Source organism: Phoxinus phoxinus, assembly GCF_949152265.1.
Source record: "Phoxinus phoxinus genome assembly, chromosome: 15".
Lineage (NCBI taxonomy): Eukaryota > Metazoa > Chordata > Actinopteri > Cypriniformes > Leuciscidae > Phoxinus > Phoxinus phoxinus.
Genome location: NC_136890.1, coordinates 21,331,223 through 21,354,054, shown reverse-complemented (window position 1 = coordinate 21,354,054; position 22,832 = coordinate 21,331,223). Strand labels below are relative to the sequence as shown.

General features: G+C 37.6%; 4 protein-coding genes across 10 annotated transcripts; 3 read left to right on the top strand and 1 right to left on the bottom strand.

Annotated features, from left to right (window-relative positions):
* Positions 1 to 75: 75 nt before the first annotated feature.
* atp5pb (ATP synthase peripheral stalk-membrane subunit b) lies at positions 76 to 4,536 on the bottom strand. Its single transcript, XM_079637250.1, has 7 exons — positions 4,332 to 4,536; positions 3,528 to 3,564; positions 3,255 to 3,400; positions 2,345 to 2,508; positions 1,563 to 1,688; positions 1,204 to 1,383; positions 76 to 278 (listed from the first exon to the last, which is right to left on the bottom strand). The coding sequence occupies exons 1-7, from the start codon at positions 4,357 to 4,359 to the stop codon at positions 201 to 203; spliced, it is 759 nt and encodes a 252-aa protein (XP_079493376.1). The 5' UTR covers positions 4,360 to 4,536; the 3' UTR covers positions 76 to 200.
* Positions 4,537 to 5,093: 557 nt separating this feature from the next.
* On the top strand, positions 5,094 to 13,075 carry traf3ip3 (TRAF3 interacting protein 3). Of its 3 annotated transcripts, none has more exons than XM_079638532.1 (15): positions 5,104 to 5,238; positions 5,620 to 5,690; positions 6,017 to 6,483; positions 6,688 to 6,796; positions 7,005 to 7,089; positions 7,210 to 7,237; positions 7,368 to 7,397; positions 7,511 to 7,606; positions 8,652 to 8,723; positions 8,967 to 9,107; positions 9,264 to 9,401; positions 10,414 to 10,549; positions 10,691 to 10,830; positions 11,713 to 11,832; positions 12,055 to 13,075. In XM_079638532.1, exons 3-15 carry the CDS (start codon positions 6,112 to 6,114, stop codon positions 12,253 to 12,255), a joined length of 1,668 nt encoding a protein of 555 aa, XP_079494658.1. In that variant the 5' UTR covers positions 5,104 to 5,238; positions 5,620 to 5,690; positions 6,017 to 6,111; the 3' UTR covers positions 12,256 to 13,075. The 3 variants fall into 3 exon arrangements, with proteins under 3 accessions (XP_079494659.1, XP_079494658.1, XP_079494660.1); XM_079638534.1 differs by having other exon boundaries at positions 5,115 to 5,238; positions 7,020 to 7,089; XM_079638533.1 differs by lacking the exon at positions 5,620 to 5,690 and having other exon boundaries at positions 5,094 to 5,238.
* Positions 13,076 to 13,298: 223 nt separating this feature from the next.
* dnase1l1l (deoxyribonuclease I-like 1-like) lies at positions 13,299 to 16,504 on the top strand. 2 transcript variants are annotated; one of them, XM_079638536.1, is made up of 10 exons: positions 13,312 to 13,411; positions 13,496 to 13,569; positions 13,699 to 13,851; positions 13,956 to 14,044; positions 14,125 to 14,211; positions 14,321 to 14,433; positions 14,543 to 14,655; positions 14,756 to 14,913; positions 15,814 to 15,910; positions 15,984 to 16,504. In XM_079638536.1, the coding sequence occupies exons 3-10, from the start codon at positions 13,711 to 13,713 to the stop codon at positions 16,062 to 16,064; spliced, it is 879 nt and encodes a 292-aa protein (XP_079494662.1). In that variant the 5' UTR covers positions 13,312 to 13,411; positions 13,496 to 13,569; positions 13,699 to 13,710; the 3' UTR covers positions 16,065 to 16,504. The 2 variants fall into 2 exon arrangements, with proteins under 2 accessions (XP_079494661.1, XP_079494662.1); XM_079638535.1 differs by lacking the exon at positions 13,496 to 13,569 and having other exon boundaries at positions 13,299 to 13,411.
* Positions 16,505 to 17,165: 661 nt separating this feature from the next.
* Positions 17,166 to 22,669, top strand: LOC307012024 (uncharacterized protein). Of its 4 annotated transcripts, none has more exons than XM_079638196.1 (8): positions 17,166 to 17,358; positions 17,633 to 19,366; positions 19,493 to 19,559; positions 19,721 to 20,088; positions 20,895 to 20,967; positions 21,045 to 21,099; positions 21,180 to 21,299; positions 22,140 to 22,669. In XM_079638196.1, exons 1-8 carry the CDS (start codon positions 17,316 to 17,318, stop codon positions 22,239 to 22,241), a joined length of 2,562 nt encoding a protein of 853 aa, XP_079494322.1. In that variant the 5' UTR covers positions 17,166 to 17,315; the 3' UTR covers positions 22,242 to 22,669. The 4 variants fall into 4 exon arrangements, with proteins under 4 accessions (XP_079494322.1, XP_079494321.1, XP_079494324.1 ...); XM_079638195.1 differs by having other exon boundaries at positions 19,718 to 20,088; XM_079638198.1 differs by having other exon boundaries at positions 20,901 to 20,967; positions 22,140 to 22,660.
* Positions 22,670 to 22,832: the final 163 nt, after the last annotated feature.

Here is a 22,832-nt window from a genome sequence, read left to right as displayed (position 1 = left end):
ACATTACAAATATTATTGTCAGGACTGCAAGACAGACAGCTGGAGTTCTTCAAATAAAAAAGGACAGAAAAGGCATTTAGTGAATAACCAAATCTTTTATTTAATACGGGTATGTACACTTTTGACGACACTGCCAGACTGGCATGTTCACGAGGAAAGGGTTAGTTTAGAATGAAAACAGGAGGCTTCAGTGTGGACACCTATACTGTAGCACTAGCCTGAGTGGCCTTGGCCAGGACTTTCAGATCTGAAATGCACTTGGCGATACTTTCCTTCTCCTGAAAGACAAAAAGAAAATAAATTGATTATTTATAGAGCTAGAGATAGTAATAATAGTAACAGAACAATTATTTTGTAGTCGTTTCAGGAGGATATAAATAAAGTCCAAATTAAGGCAACTATTCTACAGTTACATGTACAATGTTACATGTACTTACCATAGCAATAACAGTGTTATGCACAACTTAACCTAAACCAATCCCTAATTACATTGTAATAATGTGTAAAGTGTAACTTAAATTTCAAGGACACATCAATGACTGACACATGTTTAGACCTAGAGTGATGTTGGTGCGTTCTTTTTCCTTTTACTCATCATCATCTGCCCACATATCATCTTAGCAATTACACGTATTATAACTGCTGATAGAATGTTGAGTACAGAGTCTCCATCTAGAGGCCAAGCTAAAGATCACTTCAGAACAGATTCTGCACCAGGGATGGAAAACTTTGGTCCTGCAGAGTTTAACTCCAAAAATCTTCACCTGCCTGTAGCTTTCTAATAATCCTGAAGATATCGATTAGCTTCTTCAGGAGTGTTTGATTAGGGATGGAGCAAAAACTCTACAGGACAGTGGCCCTCAAAGACCAACATGTCCCATCCCTGGTCTATACTAATGTGGCATTTATATTTGGACAACTTTGTAGTTCACTAGAAATGTTCAAATGATTAGGAAAAAAAGAGAAGAGAACAACTATAAAAGACCAAATTTCTCCAAAATATTACATTTTCATTTCTCAAAAAGTGTCATAATTAAGAACTCCCCAAGAATCGGTCTAATTACCATGCACATTAATATTAAAGTGCATAAGCTCACCATTACTAAACAACTCTGACCTTCAACCTTAAACAAATGCCTCCTTTGTGTAACACACACAATAAAGTGTCATAAAGTGGCAGTGGCGTGACCATACTCCCTGTACCTGCTGTGGGGTGATGCTCTTAACAACGCTCTGTTCGACCCAGTTCACCAAGTGCTCCTGCTCCATGCGGCGGTGCAGGTTCTGAAGCTGCACCTGGTAGTCCAGCCTCTTCTTCACCTCATTGGTCACCATGTGCAGACGCTCCCTGTAATTGGTCTCCAGCAGCACAGCCACATTGTTCTGATGGAAGATGAAATGAGGAATGTCACACAACGAGACGTAGTGCCATTCTAAAAGAGAATTCTAAATAAATAATCATTCTACATTTAAATGTAAAGAATAATGTGGATTCATGATATTTATGGATAGTAAAGCAGGGGAGAGATGATCTGTCATCAGTCACATTATGTCCTCCTCACCCTCTTGGCATCAAAGAGCAAATGTCTTCCTTCAACTCTCCACTGCTCCTTCTTCTCATTCTCAATGCCCTGTTCCAAGACAGCCATGGCCTGATCCTTGACTTCCTGAGCCTTCGCCACTTTATCCTGCAGAGAAGAATCAGATATTAATCATCTGTATGCCCAAACCACTCCCTCAGTTACAGACTTTGGTTTCATTGTGCACAATATCAAATATATCAGCAGACAATCTTCAGCCACTTTTCCAAACTGTCGGGCCAAACTGTTCTCATTGCTTAACTGTTCCATTCCGTGCTGATCCGGCCCCGCCGGTACGGATACGGTTTCATTTTCCACGGTGGGGCTGATAACAGAGCTCTTTGGAATGCAATATAAATGCATCAGTCATCACCTTGGTAAAGCAAGAGTTAAAAGACAGTATGAGATTTAAATAGCGACAGTTTTATGGAGGATATTTATTTTAATTGTCTTATTAACTTGTGTTTACTTCACCCAAATAGCACACATGGCCAGCTACAGAGAAACTGGTAGCCAGGCAACAGACAAGTGACCAATCCTGAGTGGCGACGTCACAACGCGCATTCTAGCTGTTCTACCATTCTACCTATTGTGCCGGACCAAGCTCAAGTGCAAATATAACTGGAACCGTTCTGAGAACCGCTCAGCCCGACGGTGGAAAAGTGGCAAATTTCTTCACTTCCAATTGAGGTAAAGAAGAGCTTCAGTGTTAAGCTGCACAATTACACAGGCGACATATCTGTTGAATACAAAACATTACAAACCTCATTGAGTTTGTCGGCAAAGGTGGCTACACTGGGCCCGAACTTCTTGACGCCATAAATGATGACAGCACCGATGGACGCAGCAGCAATGGTCTCGTGATTGATTACGTAGATTTCCTTAGAGAGCATGTACAGGAGCAGTCCTGTGCCCAGCATATAAGGCCCTGCAGTCAGAAGAAACCACCAGTTACGAACAGACCAGTGTATAAAGGTGCTGGATCTCCCAGAAAATAATCTCTACACAGCTCTCTTGGATAAAGAGAGTATTAGTTGTGAATCAAAAAAAACTTGATTATCGGTCTACTCGTCACATAAATCTATCTTATGGTATGCTGCATGTACAAATGTCAATAAATGAAACTGTGATGGCTTAAAGGGATAGTTCACTTTAAAATGAAAATTCTGTCATCATTTACTCACCCTCAAGTTGTTTCAAACCTGTATGCATTTCTTTCTTCTGCTGAACACAAAGGAAGATGTTTAGAAAAATGTCAGTAACAAAACAGTTACCAGGTCCCATTGACTTCCATAGTATTTTTTTTCCTACTATGGAAGTCAATGGGACCTGGTAACTGTTTGGTTACTGACATTTTTCAAAATATCTTCCTTTGTGTTCAGCAGAAGAAAGAAATACATTTATACAGGTTTGAAACAACTTGAGAGTGAGTATATGATGACAGAATTTTCATTTTAAAGTGAACTATCCCTTTAAGTCACATTTGTTCTTTCAGAAAACGATACATCTATTTACTACAAACTGTTGCTGTACGGAACACTTCTGCATAAAGATTCTACAATCATTTCTACTTTACTGTTATTTTAAAGAACAGTTATCCATGAACTTGAATAACTGTGAGACACTGTGGCATGATGGTCCAACGAAAGGAGGCAATAAAGCAGACAACCCCACCTGTCACACCAGTCTTGGGGTATAGCAGTGTGAAGAGCTCCTCTGGGAAGATCCCATGTCGGACCTTTCCTCCTTTCTCGGGCAGAGGAGGTACTGGTGCAAGACTCTGGGAGGACTGATGAAAGGAACGAGAGGCTTGTACCAGGCTGGTGGAAGAAAAATAGATCAAGTACAAGGTTAGAGTTCTATGGGTGTCATTGATTGTCATTTGTTTTCCAGTACTCTTCAACCACAGACTGGCATACAGAGCACTGAGCACAAGATCTTACATACCAAGCGCCAAAGGACCCATTGTTTTTCAGGGTATGACCTACAAGAAATAGACAACAACAAAATTAGAAAAGGACTGAAAATCAGTGACTTACAACTCACATTCACATTAATGAAAGTGACAGAGTAGTTTTAAACAATTGATCAAAAGATCAAATTAATAATTTGACACAAAATGAATGAATGCATATTTTCCAGCTGTCACACTTGGCCATTAGTTCTACCTGTCATTAGTTCAATAGAATTATTAACATATGGTAACACAGTGTTTTTGATTTATAATGATTTTAGTTCATTGTGCAGATCTAATCAAATGCACGTCCTTGCATACATGACATGAGTTACAAGCTGTCAATCTTCCCAGGTTAAGCAAAATCAGAGATAATTTGTTAATTTGCACATCTGAAAGAACAATAACTACATGGAATTACATTTTAAGATGTAAATTATAAAGCTTCTAATATGCTTTGTGTTAAAGTTTGAATGTGGCATTAGCTCTGAGCTAACTGCTACACCACTCAATACAAGGACATACTGAAAGCACATCAACTCTGCGATTATTCTCATACAGAAATGACTGTCTGAGCATAAAGCTGGACCTCAATTGTCAATACGTCATTAGAATTATAATGTACATTAACTACAGCACAAAAACACACGTTTCACTGCAGATTCAAGTGCGGCCATTCACACCGTGCGGCCTAATAATTTTACCCTTCAACTTCACATTCACTTATAAAGCCGTCTATTTAATTCACACAATCAATGCGAAAGGTTAGAGTAGTTTTCATTGCATAAATCACCCACCTGAAACGAGCACCAGTCTCGACAACATGCTTAACTGGGTTAATGACAGGATCCCTGGCCGAAATGTCTTCTGTACCGGGCTCTCTGTGCCCTTCTAGACCAAGGATGAGAAACTCTCGCTGATAATATCGCGAGATCTTCCGCAAACATGCGCTTTGGACATCCGGGAAATTGGCACTCTGAAAGGGTGACTGCAGGTGGCGCCAGTTCATCATACAAGATACCAAACAATAAAGGAAACGTTGACATTTTTAAGTTGTTGCTAAAAATAACATGAAAATTTGAACATATCAATGACGACAGTAATGTCAACAAGCATTTAAATACTTTTTCATATAGAGAAACACTGCTCATTTTTATTCTTATTTAGATTTGATGGGAATTTGTCCTAGTAAGACTATTTAACAGTGTTAGCCTAAATGTATTTAATAATCAGTTAGGCCATCTTGAACTTTTGTTTTTATATTCTGTTTCTACACCCACTTCGATTGAGTGTAATCTTTCGGCTCAAATTCTTTTGTTCTCAGACAAAGATCAACATGCATATTACAATCTTGCTTTGATATCACATCACACTGAACGTTGATTCTTTGTTGTCTTTCTCTTTTTTTCCCAGTCCCTCTCCATCAACTATTGCCACATTAAAACAGCCAATATCATAACCTCCCCTCCAGTCCTAATCTCAGGGCCCATACATGTGTGGCACTAGTTTCAATACGCATGGCTGCTGAGATAGAGGAACTTATACAAGTTGTGAGGTTCATCTTACTTCCTGTTAAGCAAGCAAGGCAAAAGAAATAGACCGCCCTTTGTTGAATGAACTAGTTTTCAAGTGTCATGTCAGCTTCAAAGCGTTCAGACCCTGCTTTCACAATTATATTCACTCCAGGGACTCATCTAAGAACAGGTACTTTCATAGTAAAGAGACTATTATGCTAAAACTTGTTGTAGTTTATCTGCATTTATGAAATGATGTTGGTGTAACTGTTTGAATGCATGTCTGTTATTCAGTTTCAACATGCTGGAGCCTAATGCATTTAAATTCTGCTTCTTCTTTTTTTTTAAGAAAAAAGTTAATTTTTACTAATTGAAACGCTTAATAGAAGGGAATGTGAATTTTCAGTCAATATAGTGCCTAAAATTGTTGCAGATCACTCCATAGGAGCATTGCATACTGTTACTGTGTTTTAGAGACATTTTCCAGTAATTATTAAGCAGATATCTGCATATTAATAAACACTGTCTGCATTTTAAAAACATCATTGATGGTACAACCTTTTTCTTTCAGCTGCATGTAGGTCAGTTCATGCTTGTTTTGAAACAATATGGCAACAGAAGTGACTGGACTCATTACTTACCGTATGTTTAATGTAGTATTTAATATTTTAAACTGTGTGTAGCCACTGTAAATATATATATATATATATATATATATATATATATATATATATATATATATATATATATATATATATATTGTAGCTGTTAAGGGAATAAAAACACTAAGTGGGACCTAAAAAATAACAGCATAATTGTAGCTTTTTAGTTGTTTTATTACACCAGTTGTTGTTGACTATCCTAATTTTGTGTCATTCAGCTGATTTAGGATGGTCTATTTTTGAGCAATAATGATACAGCACCGCTAAAGGTGATACATTAATATATATGTTGTTTTTCAATTACAGGAAATTGCCACTTCAGGAAACATCCATTTACATTGTGAGGTGACATTCCAGTGCCTTAACATATACAAATTGTTCAACTCGTTCAGCCAGACAGAATGGAAGGAGCTCATGACAACAAAAGGTCACCGGCTGCAAAATACGAGTATAAAGTGGAGCAGCGTGCCGTGAAGCACCAAGAAATCAGCCATCGCAATAACACAACATCATGTCGCAGTCCCTCAAGAGATCTGGACACAAGGTGGATTAAAAACGAACTGCATCGCAAAAGACAGTTTGAGTTTTTTAAAAGAAGACCAGTGGACCATGGCACATACGCACTGTTATCTGCAGTGCCAAGGCAAAGGTACTCGAGGGAAAACATGCATGAACCAGAGCTTATGACGCAAACCTTTACGTCAATCAGACGGCCCTTAATAACAAGTCCAAATCTAAAGCTCCAGAGAGATGGCATAAACTTTGCAAATCAGGTACAGAGTTTACTATTAGCCAGATATTTGGCCTGTGACTGATTGTTTACATGATTTATGGTTTATATTTCTTTAAGACGGTGGCTGATGTGAATACTTTTTTAACATGAATAACATTTTGAACTGTAAATTCAAGGAAATGTTGTATATTCTTGAATTACATCATCTATTTTAACATTGAAATGAAATGTCCAAATCCTAAAGACAGTAGTCTCCACTTCTTCAATGAATGATGAAAATGATCCCGGGCTGAAATCAGATGGATGGGGTCTCAATTCTGTTCAGCTTCAGAGGATAGTGAAAAAGAAGCGAGGTTAGTGGAACTTCTGATGAATAACCATAACCAGGCCATGTCTAACAACAGCAGAACGCATCATACTTTCTGTAGAAAGACATACTAGGGTTATGCACTGCATGATGCTGGAAAAAAATGGGAAATAATTAAATTTTCAAAAAGTGTTTTGTTATGTGTGGCAAACCATGTTATCTTAATAATATGATTTTGTGTTATAATCATACAGTATATGATCATACAGTTCTCCTTAAAGACATCACTCAGCTCTCAAACACCCAGAAGACATTACAGACTGCCAGCATACAGACAGAGTGAGTTGCTTTTATTACCTTTACTAGACTATTTGCTCTTGCGGTTCAATATTTCAAAAGCATACATTCAATTATAATGCACCTAATATTAATGCAGCATTATGAACTCTCTTTGTTCAGGTCTGGGTTTGTTACCGTCAAAGAAGCGGTAAGGAATTTGGTGATTGTTTAAAAAAGAAAATTTTCATATACATTTGTGAAAACAATAGCTAAACATGTAAATGCTGTTTTTTTTTTATTAATATAATAATTCATGTTTTCCTCTCTTCTTTTTTCAGGATGTCCACCAGTTGTCTGTTTATTTAGAGGTATGGCAAGTATGCAGTCATAACCCATAAGATTGATATTCAAAAACACCAGCTCTTCCTGACTTAATTTAAAATATATTACTGATGTAATGAAATGTGACATATCTATGCAGGAGGCCTTACATAGAGAAGAGGCTCTTAAAAAGAAGCTCTCCAGCCTCCAAAAGAGCGCCTCTACGTTGCTGCACTCTACAGAGCTCCTGTGGAAGGTACATTATGAATGAATGAGACATTTATAAAGCGATTTCTTGTGTACTACTGTACATCCAAAGCGCTTTACAGTCATGTCAGGGAATCTCTCCTCAACCACCACCAGTGTGCAGCATCCACTTGGATGATGCGACAGCAGCCACAGTACAACGGCGCCAGTGCGCTCACCACACACCAGATACAGGTGGAGAGAGGAGAGCGAGTGTCAGTGGATGGGGATTATTAGGAGGCCATGATTGGAAAGGGCCATTGGAGGGAATGTGGCCAGGGCACCGGGGGTTACACCCCTACTCTTTACGAGAAGTGCCATGGGATTTTTAATGACCACAGAGAGTCAGGACCTTGGTTTTATGTCTCACCCCAAAGACGGGACGAATTAGTAAACTACTTCCTGCTGAAGCATTATTCACACAACACACACATGCACCTGATGGCATTCTAAAATCAAATCAAATAAATTGACCGTGTGAACTCATTTGTACAGACGGTCAGATGTCCTTGCGTCCATTGAAAGCACAAGATTCTCTTTGTGGAGTTCATGCAGCTTGAGTGTTGCGGTTAAAAAGGGATCAAAAGGAAGACAAAACGAATGCAAATACATTCTGAAATTCATGGTTACTTTTCAATTACTCATAATTACTCAATCGTACAATGTCACTCTGCATAATACTGGCTTCAGCAATTGGTGAGTTTCCTGGTTTGAACACAGAAGACAGCAGTAATGTAGAGAGTTGGGGGATGGTCTTGTGGTCAACAGCATCCGGCTCCTTATGGCTTGTTCAGAAAAATAGAAAGATGTTTTCTCACTCACACACAAAATGTTTGCGCTTTTGTGATGCTTCAAACTCAACCTATTCAAACGTATACATTTTTCCATTTGTAGCTCTTAACAATGTCTGTATTCATCTAAAGAAGCAATATAGCAATGCTAAGGATGGCAGTTGTCACACAGGATGCAGTATGCACAGAAACTGAAAACTCTTGGTTCAGTGGTTCTCTCTCTATCTCACTGACACACTCGCACATTTCCTTTTCCTCCCACAGACACGCTGTGATGAGGACTTGCTGAAGAGTAAGATCAAAGCTCTGGAGGCTCAGCTGCAGGTTTGCATCAAGGTAAAACCGCAAAAGATCCAACTCCAGCTCTGAGAACTTACAAAGCATTCAATTCAAAACAAATACAATTGATCTTTTACACTTAGATTGAAAGAATCAAGCGGTTTATTGAATATTTTTCTGCTTTTCTAAAGTTGTACAATTGTATATTGGTTGAACATGCGGCCCTGGATAAGTACAGGTCAGAGAGTTTGAGACTTCTATTCTAAAATAGAAGATAAATGCTGCAATTCGCCCTTTCAGAAGGTTCCTCAGGATGGGGTGAAAAAAGTGGTGCTAAAGATGGAAAAACAGAGGGAGGAGTATGAACAAAAGGCTCTGAAGGCTATTCAGAGGGCGGAGAATGAGAAGGCGGAAGCTCAGAGCAAGATGGAGTACCTCCAGGTAAGACCCCAAATGCACAGGTCAAAAAAGTCTCAATATTTATATATTTTGTTATAACAAACTTTACCACCATATATGGCTAATCAGCAAAGGACAGAGCTCTTGCTTTTAGAACTCCTAGCTGGGTTGTAAGAATCCAATCTTCCCTTCCTCTAGGGGGCACTGCAGACGGCACACACAGAGTCAGAGTGGTGGCAGAGGCTGTGTGTGGAGCTGAAAGAGGGTTCGAGTCAGCTGAAGAAGAGGCAGGATGAGTGCACCGATCAGATGCTACAGTTGCAGGGTCACTTGGAGGTATGGTGCAAAACCATGATGATAGAATCAAAGACTTGAGTGACACATCACAGATATCTGCAAAAGCTGACAAACCACAGGACCCTGGTCAATCTGCTTTCAGTAGGCTACTAATCAGAAATAACTTTTGTTTTTAGAAACGTCTGAAGAAAAAAAACTACACTGCCCGGCCAAAAAAAGCTGCTGTTTGGATTTAAATAGGCAAATACTTAAGAATCTATGATTTGATCATCATTGCAGTGATTATTATGTTTCTAGCATGTTATATATTTGGCAATAGTTCTTCTAACTCTAATTGATGGAGTGTGTAGCTTTTCATTTCTTAAACAACCATGTAGGAAGACACATCGTGGACATATTCCAGGATGACAATGTCAAGATTCATCAGGCTCAAATTGGGAAAGAATGGTTGGGACTGGGAGAGAACATGAATCATATTCACACATGAGTCCAGACATTAATTTCACTGGGGAGACTGAAAGTAGACTTTACAGAAACTTTAGTGCTGGACTCTTGCATTGTCAATACAAGATCTTGACCATAAATAAATAACATCACAACATTTATTTCCATCAAGAGGTGCATACATTTTTGGTCAAGATCTTGTATTGACAATGCAAGAGTCAAGCACTCTGTAAAGTTGTCATTCTTCATGCTCCCTCCTAACCATTCTTTGAGTTACAATTCATTCTTTCACAATTTGAGCCTGATGAATCTTGACATCGTCATTCTGAAATATGTCCATGATGTGTCTTGCTACATGGTTGTTTAATAAATTAAAAGGTATACACTCCATCAATTAGGGTTAGAAGAACTTTTGCCAAGCACATAATATGTTAGAAACATAACCACTGCAATAATGATCCAATCATAGAAGCATTTATAGAAGTGACTTCTTTTGTGAAAATCGACTTTCAGTAATTTTGTAAAAGTGTTTTTAATTAGAACTGACTGAGTGTTCCTTCTCAGGTTGTGGCATGTTTCATTTATTGTTGTATAAATGTTTGTGCAGCATTCTGTGGGACAGGAGGAGAGGCTGAGGGAACAGAGTGAATCTCTTCAGTTAGAGAGAGCGGAGCTTCATTCCTGCATCTCAGAGCTGGAGGAGGAGAACCTCAACCTGAGAGAATATCTACAGGAAATCAAAGGTGCTGGCAAACTGACTTTCACTTCACATAAAGCATTCATGGAATATTTAGAAACGCTTAAGGAATTAACGAGCTGCATTTCTTTCACCTCACATTTTATGCATCTCTCTTCATCTGTCTCTTTCTGTCACACACTCACAGGACACAACCACGAGTTGTGGAACAGTAACACACAAATACATGAAAATGTTTCAGTGTTGGACCAATTCCTACGGACAGATAACGGCATAGCAAACCAACTGAGAGAGACAGAAGAGAGACTCAGAATGAAAGAAAATGAGGTAAAGATCTGCCAGAGAGAGCACTGAAATTAAATTAAGGCAAGATACTACAGGCAAAGGCATTGTTGTTGTTTTTATGCACTACACATGAGTTATTTTGCACCCATAACATGTCTTCTTTTAGACTAGCGGAAAGAAAACATACACAATTGAATGTTTATAACACTTTATCTATTTGCATCTGCAGATCTAAATTACATTACATATCTTTAATTGCTGTTGCCTCACAATCATCATTTTTAGCCAACAATCTCCACTTCAATACTTTTGGTTTTCTACAGTATATTCTGAATTTTTGTTCATACAGTATATAATTTGCCTGGTTTATATTTTATTCCTAAGAATAAGGTACAAAAAAATTCTGGCTATTGAAAGTATTTTCCAGTTTACGTAGTGGTATAAGGAAATCTTCTCTGTAAAAAAATAACAACTTGTCAACAAAATATTTTGAAAAATATTTTTTAACCTAGCTTTCAAACTTCTGTTTTAGAAATGTATGCAGGTATTTTAAACGTAAATTACATTAAAGAAAATACCTTTATTTATCCTTTAGATTTTTTAATCTTTACTTATTTACTGTTTTATTTAATATTTTCCTTTATGATAATAAACTACAATTGAACTACTATGTAAGACAAAGATCTTTAAAATATGTAATAGATACAAAAAACAAAGAAACTTTTATTAGCTGTAGAGTAGCAGAGGTGATCCTACTTCAGTTATCACCATTTAAGACTATTTTAGGGGAACAATAAAAATAAGGTAAACCAACAAAACATTTATGCTATTGTAAAAAGCATTTCCTTTCTTTTAGATTTTTTCTCTCTCTATAAATTACCATAAGACATAGTTTAACATAGTGTTGTCTTGGTTACCCGGCAGTACACAGAGCTTCAGGCAGATCTTGAGGCCCTGGAGCAGGAGTGTTACGGCTATCAGTCCCGACTGACCCAGTGCCGAGAAGAGCTGAACATACTGAGGACTCGCCAGAAAGGCAGCAGGGTGAGACTCGAACATCATACTGTCTCACCAATGCGTGACTATAAGTCTCTGACTAGTTTTCTTACAACGTTTGAATTTCTATGCACTTGGATGCACAAGTCATTTAAAATTGAGACTACATTACATCATGCACAACATCCTCTACACTTTATCCCCGTTTCATTTGGTTTCTCTTGCACATTTATGCCATAAATAATTGTCCACCTCTATCTCCCCGAACAGAGTGGCTGCTGTGGGACCTGGTTCTGTATATGTCTGTTCTTACTGCTCATGATGGTGGTGGTGGTGGCAGGCCTGTGGTTTTATCATCCACCTGCTAGAGAGCAGCTCCGCCAGTTTTACTCTGACCTGGAACAGCGAATGGAGGACTACCTCATACAGACGGCATCAGCTCCGCATGGAGCCTGCTTTAAACCTGTGTGACAAGCAAGAGTAAAGCCAAGAGTCTTAGAGATACGTTGTTTATATTTATTTTTTTATTTCACATTTTTAATGGATTTTTTAAAGTTGGACATATAATGTCTCTATTATTTTGTTAACTTTTTATTAGGGGTGTAACAATATATCGCAATACAAAAATGCAACAATATGTATCGTGGATAGTATTGTTGTGTATAGTTCACCCAAAATGAAAATTACTGTCTGAGAAAAAGTTCAAGTTTACAGTTACCAGTAAAAAGGGGCCTACATAATTTTAAATATATCTAGTCACTGAAAGAGTGCAAGCATATTTGTCTAAAATAATTCTGTATTTTCAGCTTCAGTATCATGCACATTTTTATTGTAGTTGTCCTGTGCATTGGGTTATCAGCACCAAGTCCAAGCCTATTCATTTACACCCACAATGTAATATCAAATTTAGCATTTTAATCAACAGTAAATTTTTTGTTAACCTTGTCCCATATGTCTTGGGAGTATCGCAATAATATTGTATCGTGAGTTCAATATCGTGATATGTATCGAATGGTGACATGTATCGAATCGTGACATGAAGGTATGGTTACACCCCTACTTTTTATGGTTCTTTGTATTAGTATCTAAAATGGACCAAACTGTGTAAATACTGGTGACATGTTACAAAACAAAAGTGTGTACAAAACAATGAGGTTTTTTTACTCTGATTATTGAAATTTAAAAACTGGACATTCAAATGTTAAAGTCAATAGTTCAAGCCTTGAATAAATTCACTATGTACAACTGAGATTTGCATTTTTTCTACATTATTAAACAACATACTATTTGTATTCTGAGCTGTAGCTCTATTTTACTGAAAGATTATTTCCAGATAGGGGTGTACATTTCTTTTAGTTAGCACTCACTGACAATAAAAGGGCAATATTGTCCTGTTGAATGGCTTAAAAACACATTGTCATGACAGGTCACGCTCTTTAGCGTTCCAGACTGACCTGCACATTAATGGAGCTCTGACACAGCTCATTTGAACACATTCACACACTGCCCCTCCCCTTGCCCAACACTGCATTTGACAATGGTTTCCTGTGTAAAGATAACCAGAGCACATTAAAACATTCGTTCCAACACTTTAACACTCTTAATAGCTTGACAGCTGTCATACAGGGTGAGTCATGTTATATTTTCATTGAAATGCATTTGGTTCATAGATTTAAATTTACAGAGGAACTTTTTGATGGTTGAATTGCAGCTTTAACGTGACACAACTGGAAGTGCAATACCACAGTATGACGCTGCTGTAGGCCTGAGGTGTTTTAACATACTGTAAGCTGGCTAATAACACGGGCTGTGCAACAAGAACTTATAACTTATTTGCTATTTACTACTACAGTATCCAGTTGTACAAAAATTGGATGTGTTCTGTTTGACTAATGTAACTTTATGTATTTCTAGAAGCTCTGATAAATGAGGTCGCCTCTTCTGGTATGTTTTGTTGGATTATGTTTTTGGACTTCTGTAATATCACTGAAGATCTGTGCCTTCAACATCCAGAGTTATGGGGAAGCAAAGGCCAGTAATAAGAGAGTTATGGAGATTTTGATAAAGGTACAAAATATTTTTGACAGTATGAATAAAGATTAAATGTGTCTGGTCTATCTTAAAACATCTTACATTCTTGAAAATTATTATTACTATTATGTAATTTCTAGATAATTTCCCGCTGTGACCTGAGTTTGATTCAGGAGGTTCGAGATTCTAGAGGTAAAGCCGTATCTGCACTGTTGATGAACCTGAACAGGTATATACTAATAATAACTAATTAATATACTATATTAATTAATGTATAATATAACAATGTTTTCATTTCGCTTCCCCCAGGTTTGACACATCTCACATTTACACCCATTTAGAGAGTAAGAGAATGGGGAAGAAAACGTACAAAGAGCAGTATGTGTACATTTACAGGTAATGAAACTTTTTAAATGGCTGTCGTGCACAAATGTTAACACAAGCGAATATTGCGAACACTAGGAGGAGCGATGAAGAACTCATCCAGCACATGCTGTGTTCACAGAAAAGACATGCTACAGGTGCAAAAGCAATACCAGCATCCAGAATTCAATGAGACGGCAGAAGAAGTGTTCTCCAGAGAGCCGTTCATCATATCGATCCGCTCTCCGACAACATGTAAGTCGCATAAACTTTTCAAGTACCTGGAAATAAAAAAGCACATTACAACACAATGATTAGCTCAGATACATTTATATTGAATCTGATTGGCTGTATCATCTTACAGTGGTGAAGAACTTCGTCCTCATTGGTCAGCACACCTGTCCTAAGAATGCAATGAAAGAAATGGAGGGACTTTATGAAGTTTTCCAAACAGTCAGGAAGAAATGGAAAACTGAGGTACACCAAACTTAACTCTAAATATATTAGATAGAACGATAGAATGACATACTTTATATTAATTCCTCGATTGTATAAAAAACGTTTTTACCTTATCTAGAATGTGATGTTCCTGGGGGACTTAAATGCAGCCTGCAGCTATGTTACCAATAAAGGACTGAAAAACGTGCGTCTCAAGAGCGACCCAAAGTTCCACTGGTTGATCAGAGATGAACAAGACACTACAGTGCGTGAAAAAACACGCTGCGCTTATGACAGGTCTTACTTTCTTAGCAAACCTATACACAATAACCATATTGTGACAATAGAGCGCTGCAGGGGTGACATTTTGTAGGCCAACCCGGAAGTTAGCATCACACTGGTTTCCTTGACAAAAGCCAATAGGATTTCATTGACTTTTGGATTATTGAAGAAAATAACCAACAAATGTATATGATTCTTACATTTTGATCATCAAGATGATCTCCACAACTTTTGAATCCTAAATACAATCGCCAGAAGTAAAAAGCTATAGGCAATATATGAACTACACCACAGTCACATGCTTCACCACCGCTAAGCTTCCGCCAACTCTTTCAGTCTTTATTTAAAATCTACGAACTTGAGTGGTCAGTGAGTAGATGAGTTTCCCTGTTCGCCGTGATAATGTTTAATGTCCCCGACAACTTCTATAGTCTCATTTAGCCACTTGTTAGCAACCACCTTTTTCAAGACACGAGTGGGGTATTACTGACGTGTTTCATGTCATAGTAAAACGTGAAAATATCACAAGCTTGTGTTAACCACAGACATTATTTCAGGCATTTGACTAAAAACCCATTCAAAAACCCCACTGACTTGAACAACCGGTAGATTGTTTATCCCCCAAAAAGGATATTTTCCCTTATTTTATTCACCCTCATGATATTTTAAACCTGAATGAGTTTATTTATTTTATGGAGGTTAAAATGAGATGTTAGGCAGAACGAGTCGACACCTTTTTTATTTCATGGAAAAACTAAAGTTAAAAAATGCTTACTAACACCATTTCCAGGTTTTAGGACTCATTCATGCAGCGCTCTATAGCATTCTAAACTACAGTTACCAGTTTGGCAAAATGACATGCCAAATTTATGTTTGATTGTCTAACAGTTCAATCTTTCTGAAAATCCCCTTTAGGATTATTATTCATGGCAAAGAACTCATTTCAGGAATAGTTCCAGAATCTGCTCAACCGTTCAACTTCAAACAAAAATTTAATCTATCTGAGGAAGAGGTAAACAGTACTAATTCATATCATTAATAATTCATAAACAATGTTTGAAATATCTTTCTTTTTTTGCATTTAGGCTTTGAAAGTCAGTGACCACTATCCTGTAGAAGTGGATTTAAAAGCAAACCATCGCTACCTCCTGCACAACGAACTGTAGAATGATGAATATCTCTGAATATGGCCTACAAAATACAGATCTCGAAGATATCAGCCTAATACTGTGATAACTTACTGGTATTTGTACTGTGCTCCGGAATCAACATCTGATACTATGCAGTCTGTGTACAATGTTGTCACACAACGATACACCAGCGGCAGAACACATATATGTTTTTAAGGCACTTAACTGATGCAGCAGAGAAAAAATGTGAATGGATAAGGGTCATGTAAAATATAAAAACTCGCCCAATTATTAGATATTAGCAGATTTTTTTTTTTTACTACACTATTTAAGCCATTTTGGTATCTTTACCCATGTTAGTATTATACAAATAGTTTTAAATGATTCAATAGTTTGCTTTGCTGTTCTACTAGGTGTCCTGTATTTGATGTTGCTAATATTGGAGATGATTAAATAATAAACACAACGTCCTCATATTGCCAGTCTCATTGTAATACTTGAAATTGTTCAATTGTTAAATCCACAAAACTCCAATTGTGACTTTTTAACAAATACTCATATAAAATGAAAGGTCCTTTTCTTATTTAAGTCAGCTCATATTTTGTCAGTCCCTTACACTGTTTTGATCAAGAGGAATAGAAGCTACTGTATGCTCTTATGTTCTTTCACTAATGTCAATAAATAATTCACGCTATAAAACTGACTACACAAACTCGCAGCATACAGTGGCTCACAAAAAAAAAAACTGTCATAATGGAAATCGATCATCTTGTTCATCTTAAAAACAGATTTTACTGAGGTGTTTGCATGGAAGCGTTTTGCATAACTATACTGTTACTCGTGAGGAGGATGCATCAATTTAGCGGAGACATGTGGTTGAGCTACTCAAACCACAACCTAGAAAATGTCAAACAAGGCTGCACTCATGCAGCAGTAACGCAGCAGTAACACACACACACACACACACACACACACACACACACACACACACACAGTTTAACATACTTGGTTAACTTTTGATACTTATATTTAACAATGTTAATTTACATTGCATGCCAGTTTAGCAGTTTTGTTCAGTACCTGCTCAATGCTGTGATGTTTCTATTCATACTCTTGTTGTTATGGCCCTATTTAAACAGGAAGCAGCTACTATGATATGATGTGGCACGCATCACACATGCTCATTTTGTCAAGTGGTGGAACATTCAGAGCGTCTGTCATGTCTGTATTTGATTTTGTCGGTACGGGGTGAAATTACTCGCTAAACACTATTGTGTCAAAAACAAGATGGAACAAAACATTGCTGATTTTCTAAAGGACGCATTCCCAGGTAAGATTTTTGTGTGAGACTTTTTGTGTAATGAAGAAGTGAAAACTTTTGTATTCAACAGTGCATGTTGTGATTCTCACCACTAAACCAATTTATTGCATAAATAATCTGACTTTTTACCTTATTAAGTGAATATAAGAAAAGTCCATAAAAATATAGTCCAATGTACCTTGTTACTATATAAAGGAAGTTTCTGTTTTGATTTTTCATAGGTAGTTTACCCATATTTTGAATTGTGCATTGCATTGTGTTGTCTTTTTTTAAATAAAAACAGAGGCAAACTTTGAGCATCTACACTCTGATGACGATGTTAACGCACCTCAAAATGAGCCCGACATGGACGACGACAACAGTCACAGAGAATCCAGTGGATCTGAGTCTGACATAGATTTAGAGTGGGCGAAAAGGGAAGAGGAAACTAAGAACTTTTCTGAGAACAATAGGAACTTCTCATTAGATGAACAAAGCATGAAGGCAGGATCTATGCCCCGCGGTTCATGGGATGATGACAATACAGATGAAAACAAGACCCAAAACCAGCATTTAAGCTTGCATGACGAGGAATGCAGAGTCGAGACACATGCAGATATCCATCAAATGAACAAGGAACAAGCTGAAGATGTCAGTATGCTGGAAATGGTTCTTCCAAAAGGAACTCACTATGATCTGGAAACAATGAGCCCAGAGACCCCATCACATCTTCTGTCCCACCGGATGGTGGATAAACCTGAAAATGAGAGCTCAACTTCCATAGAGGACAGACTGGAGCTTGGGAGCACTGAGGAACATGTTCTTCAGCATAAACCAGATGATAATAAGCTCAATTGTTTTAGTGCCATAAAGTCAACATTGCAAGATTGGCCAGAAGCATTAATGGAGGTCAAGTCTGGGGATGAGATGAAAGAGTTTACAGAAGAAGATCATGAAAATCATGAAAGAGAAGTGGAAGGTTTAGCAGAGTACCCCTCTGATTTGTCTCCAAGTGATAGTGGGGACAGCAGTGAGGGTCAGGAGGGTGGACAACCCAATCACATGGACACCAAGCTGGCTCAGGAGCAGGTTGTAGACCTGGGTTGTTCCTATGAGACGAAGAACCTAGAAGAACCTCCACTGAGTTACAAAGTTGTAACTTCGAGGAATGATGATGTTCAAATGAAAGATGCATGTATGGATCCTGTAGACATGCTCACTTATGTCAAGAATGAGGATCTGAATGTGGAGACACCTGGGAAATCTGATGATGACATATTGTTCCAGACAAAACAGGACAGTATTAGAGATGACGAATATAGCAGTGAGATTTCAAACACTGGGGAAAGTTCGGATTTGGGAATCTCTGCGAATTTCCAATCTAATTCCAGTGAATCTTACATGACTGAGCAGCCTGACTATGATAGTGATATCAGCAGTGATGGTGAATACAGCAAGAGCCAAGAAGAAAACCCTGACTTTACTTCCCATACAATCTTGGAGGAAAAAAACCCAGCTGCCATGAAACAAAAGCACAACTTCGTGAAAGACTTTGCTAGAGATCGGAACAGCGTTGAACATGAAATAGAGGATGTGGTGGTCACAGAGAGTCAGAAAGAGGTGTGTGATGTGGAACATTTTTCAAGCAATCCAGCATCTCCTAAAGCAGGAATGGAAGGATCTTCTGAGACATACTCATCTGAAAACAGAAGTGTGAGAGTGTCACATCCACTAGAGGCCAAGAACAACAAAGAACATGATAACAGTCAACGCTCAGAAGTTTCAGACATTGGTGAAAATATCAACACTTTGCTACCTGGGACATTTTGGACCTTGGTGGACGATGACAACCTGAAGCTTGACGAATATGACTGGGGCATTAATGAAAAAGAAGTGATCTGTGATGAAGAAGAGGACTATTTACAAGAAGAACTGGAGAATGATGAGGAGGAGACCGAGAGGGACTGGGAGAAAGAAAAAGCAAGAATTGAGGCATTTAACAGATTCTACCAGCCCGCCGAAGGCGAGGAAAACAAAGGTAAATGCTTATTTGTGAACCATCTTAAAGTCATAAAGCAATACCATGAATCACATTTTTATTAGGAATTTTACAAATGAATTTGACCTTACTACTGGATAAATTCTTTCCCAACAACTACAACAGGTAGAATCCACAAAGTGACGTTTTGTTTGGATCTAGAATCCTCTCTTTATGAGGTGGATAGTGACAGGTAAAACAGATTTCAAAGTTTGATTCTTTACTTCAAAAGTAAAGTGTTTTGTATAACATATATATATATATATATATATATATATATATATATATATCTTAGATTTTAGTGCAACATACATGCTCATATATTTGATTGGCATGTGATTTGCTACACAGCAGTGAAGAGGAACTGAGCACAAAAGGTTGCATCTGGGAGTTGCATCCTCCAGAGTCCAGTTCAGTCCAAAAAAAACAACGCAACTGGGAAGACAGCCTCAAGAAGTTTGAACCCTCAGAAGTTTCATACATTGAAAATTTCAGCACTCTTCTGGTGGATGAGGAGTCGGACATGAATTTTGATGAATATGACCATGACATTAATGTAGAAGAGTTCTATAAAATGAACTCAAGTAAGGCGATCTGTGATGATGAGGATGATTTCTTGGAGAAGCTGAAAAATGAAATAGAGAGGGACATGGAGCAGGAGCAAGCGAGAATTGACAGTGACAGATACTACGAAGAGTCTGTAAAAGAAAAGCAAAATGAGGGTGAGTGCTCAAATGCTTAATCGAAATTACAATACTGTTGAAAAAAATTGGGGTCAGTAAGATTTTAATTATAAATTGATACTTTCATCTTCGGAACACAAATTAAGATATTTTTGATGAAATCTGAGAGCTGTCTCACTCCTTCATAGGCTGCAAGGTCATTTCATCGGCCGACCCAGAAAAGTTAGTAAAGACATCGTTAAAATAGTCCAAGTGACTACAGTGGCTCAACCATATGTTTATCAAGCGAATACTTTTTGTGAGCAAAAAAATACAAAAATAACGTCTTTATTTAACTATTAATTTTCTTCTGTGTGGGCCTCTGAGTGAGTTCACGAGAGCGCCACGACGCATGCGCGAGAACTGAGAAGATGACGCTCACGATCATTTGATGGGAAAGTGTGAAAGGTATCCCATTTTACGTTTTCTCGTTAGGCACTTTTACGTTTTCTCGTTAGTTTCTCATGATTCGGACATCCAGGAAATGCACACTTTAGAACAATTTTAAACACTACATCGAGACCCATCTGTGTCATCTTCTCAGTTCTCGCACATGCGTCGTGGCTCTCTCGTGAACTCGCGTCAGAGGCCCACACGGAAGAAAATTAATAGTTGAATAAAGTCGTTTTCAGTCGTTTCACGTTGCTTGATAAACTTAAGGTTGAGCCACTATAGTCACTTGGACTATTTTAACAATGTCTTTACTAACTTTTCTGGGCCGGCAGATGAAATCAAATGAATGAATGAATGAATGAATGAATGAATGAATGAATGAATGAGTAAAGTATACATTTCTCTCTCAAAAGTAACAGACAGGACCCACAGGGTAATGTTCAGGTTGGATAAAGGATCTTCTCAAAATGAGGAAGATAATTATAGGTAAGATGGATTTCATTCATTTTAAAATTTCATTCAGATTTTGGATTCGTAAATTTGTATTTTATATTGCCCTGCAGCAGTGAACAGGAATCAAACTCAGAAGATGACACTGCCAATGTCCAGAAGACTGATGTGAGAACATCAAATCATCAAGCATACAACACAATAATCAAACAATAATAATCTCACATCATCTGCTCTCCACGTTTCAGGACCAAAGTGATTCTGATGAACCACATGAGAGACGTTTATACGCAGGAAGGTACAAAGTTTTACCAAAGGGGTTACAAAAGGCAGGCAAGCAGCTGAAGGAACACCCCACAAGAAATAAGGTAAGTATAAACTCGCTAGAGTTAAAGAAAAGCATAACAATATAAAACGCTCATATATTTGAGGTTCCATTTTTTTATCTGAAGACAGGTTAGACAAAAGCTTTTTTGTCCTTAAAACTTATCGCCGGTTTCCTACTACGCCCCATGACGGTTTGCACAAATCATGGGAGTAACTTGGCCAAATTTGGGGAGCAACAGATGAACGAATAACCCCAAAAGCTCGATTATTTCTGCAGCGATATTACAGATGTGTTAAATATCACTGTAGTAACAGATGTCTGTATTATAATGTAACATACATTGCCTTAACATTGGGTGATATTTTAAAGTGATTTCCGTCATTTTGACAGATAATAAATATTGCATACCTGCTTTAGAAACATTCCAGTAAACACTTTCATTTTAAAGCATCCGTGTGAAAACAAACCTGGAAAGAGACGTGAGGATTTGGGGAAAAAACGAGAGATAATTAGTGCATTGCAGTGAATTATTCAGTATTCATTCACTAGACCACAAATGTGCAGTAGGTTATTGGATGAGGAGTATTTGTAGCGCAACCTTATGATTTGATTCAGTATTTTTGACTGGAATTACCCCAAACCGGACGTGCCTTCCATAATCTAAAAAGCAAGAGGCTCGTTAGTAAAAAGGTGGAAATAAATAATAAAAAATAACAGTGTTTTGAGTAAATAACAACATGCTCATGGTTGTTTTTATTCATGTACAATGCAAGTTACTGCACTTGAATCAGCATCCAGTAATGACAATGACTTTAATAGTAAGTCATTACTAATAACAACAATAAGACTGTGACAGAACTCTGTCTTGATCTCTCTACAGTGTCTTGTCCTGCTGCGGTCAGTGTTAGCAGTGAGTCTAGCGACAGTGGTGGGGATTCTGTCTTACTGCTGGGCCACAGACAACTTGGACTGGATCTACTGAATTCACATGGATTTTGGATATTCAACATAATTCAAAACACAAAATAAAAGTCAAGGCCTCAGCATTATGATAAAGAAATCATTGCACAAGACCATGCTAAATGTCATGAAACAGACAAGCAAGCAGACTGAGATAAGACCAACTTTATTTCCTTACAGGATGCAACCTAATATTGCAATGTTTGAACAGCGTTTAGAAATACAGCTTTTTAAAAATGTTTATGTCTTTTAACATTGGAAATCTCTGTTTTTTATGTAAACCACATTTAGATAGATTTAATCATCTTCCGTTTTACTAAGAAAAGTGATACATTTGCAGATGTACATGATCTCTTGCACCTACAGGACACTTTGTACAAACAAGTGCTTTCAAAGTAAAACTGACTTGAAAAAAAAATAACAAATAAAATTTTATACATTCCTTTATCTCTGACTATATCTGACTGCAGTTAATGCGACATTCTTTTATTGCTATTTCTTTCTAATCTCAATTGTCATCCTATTAGGTTGTCAGCAAGCTATATTCCATAAACATGCCATGCAATTAGTGTATTTTTAGGTCTGATTATTATTCAGTGCCTTCTTCACTACA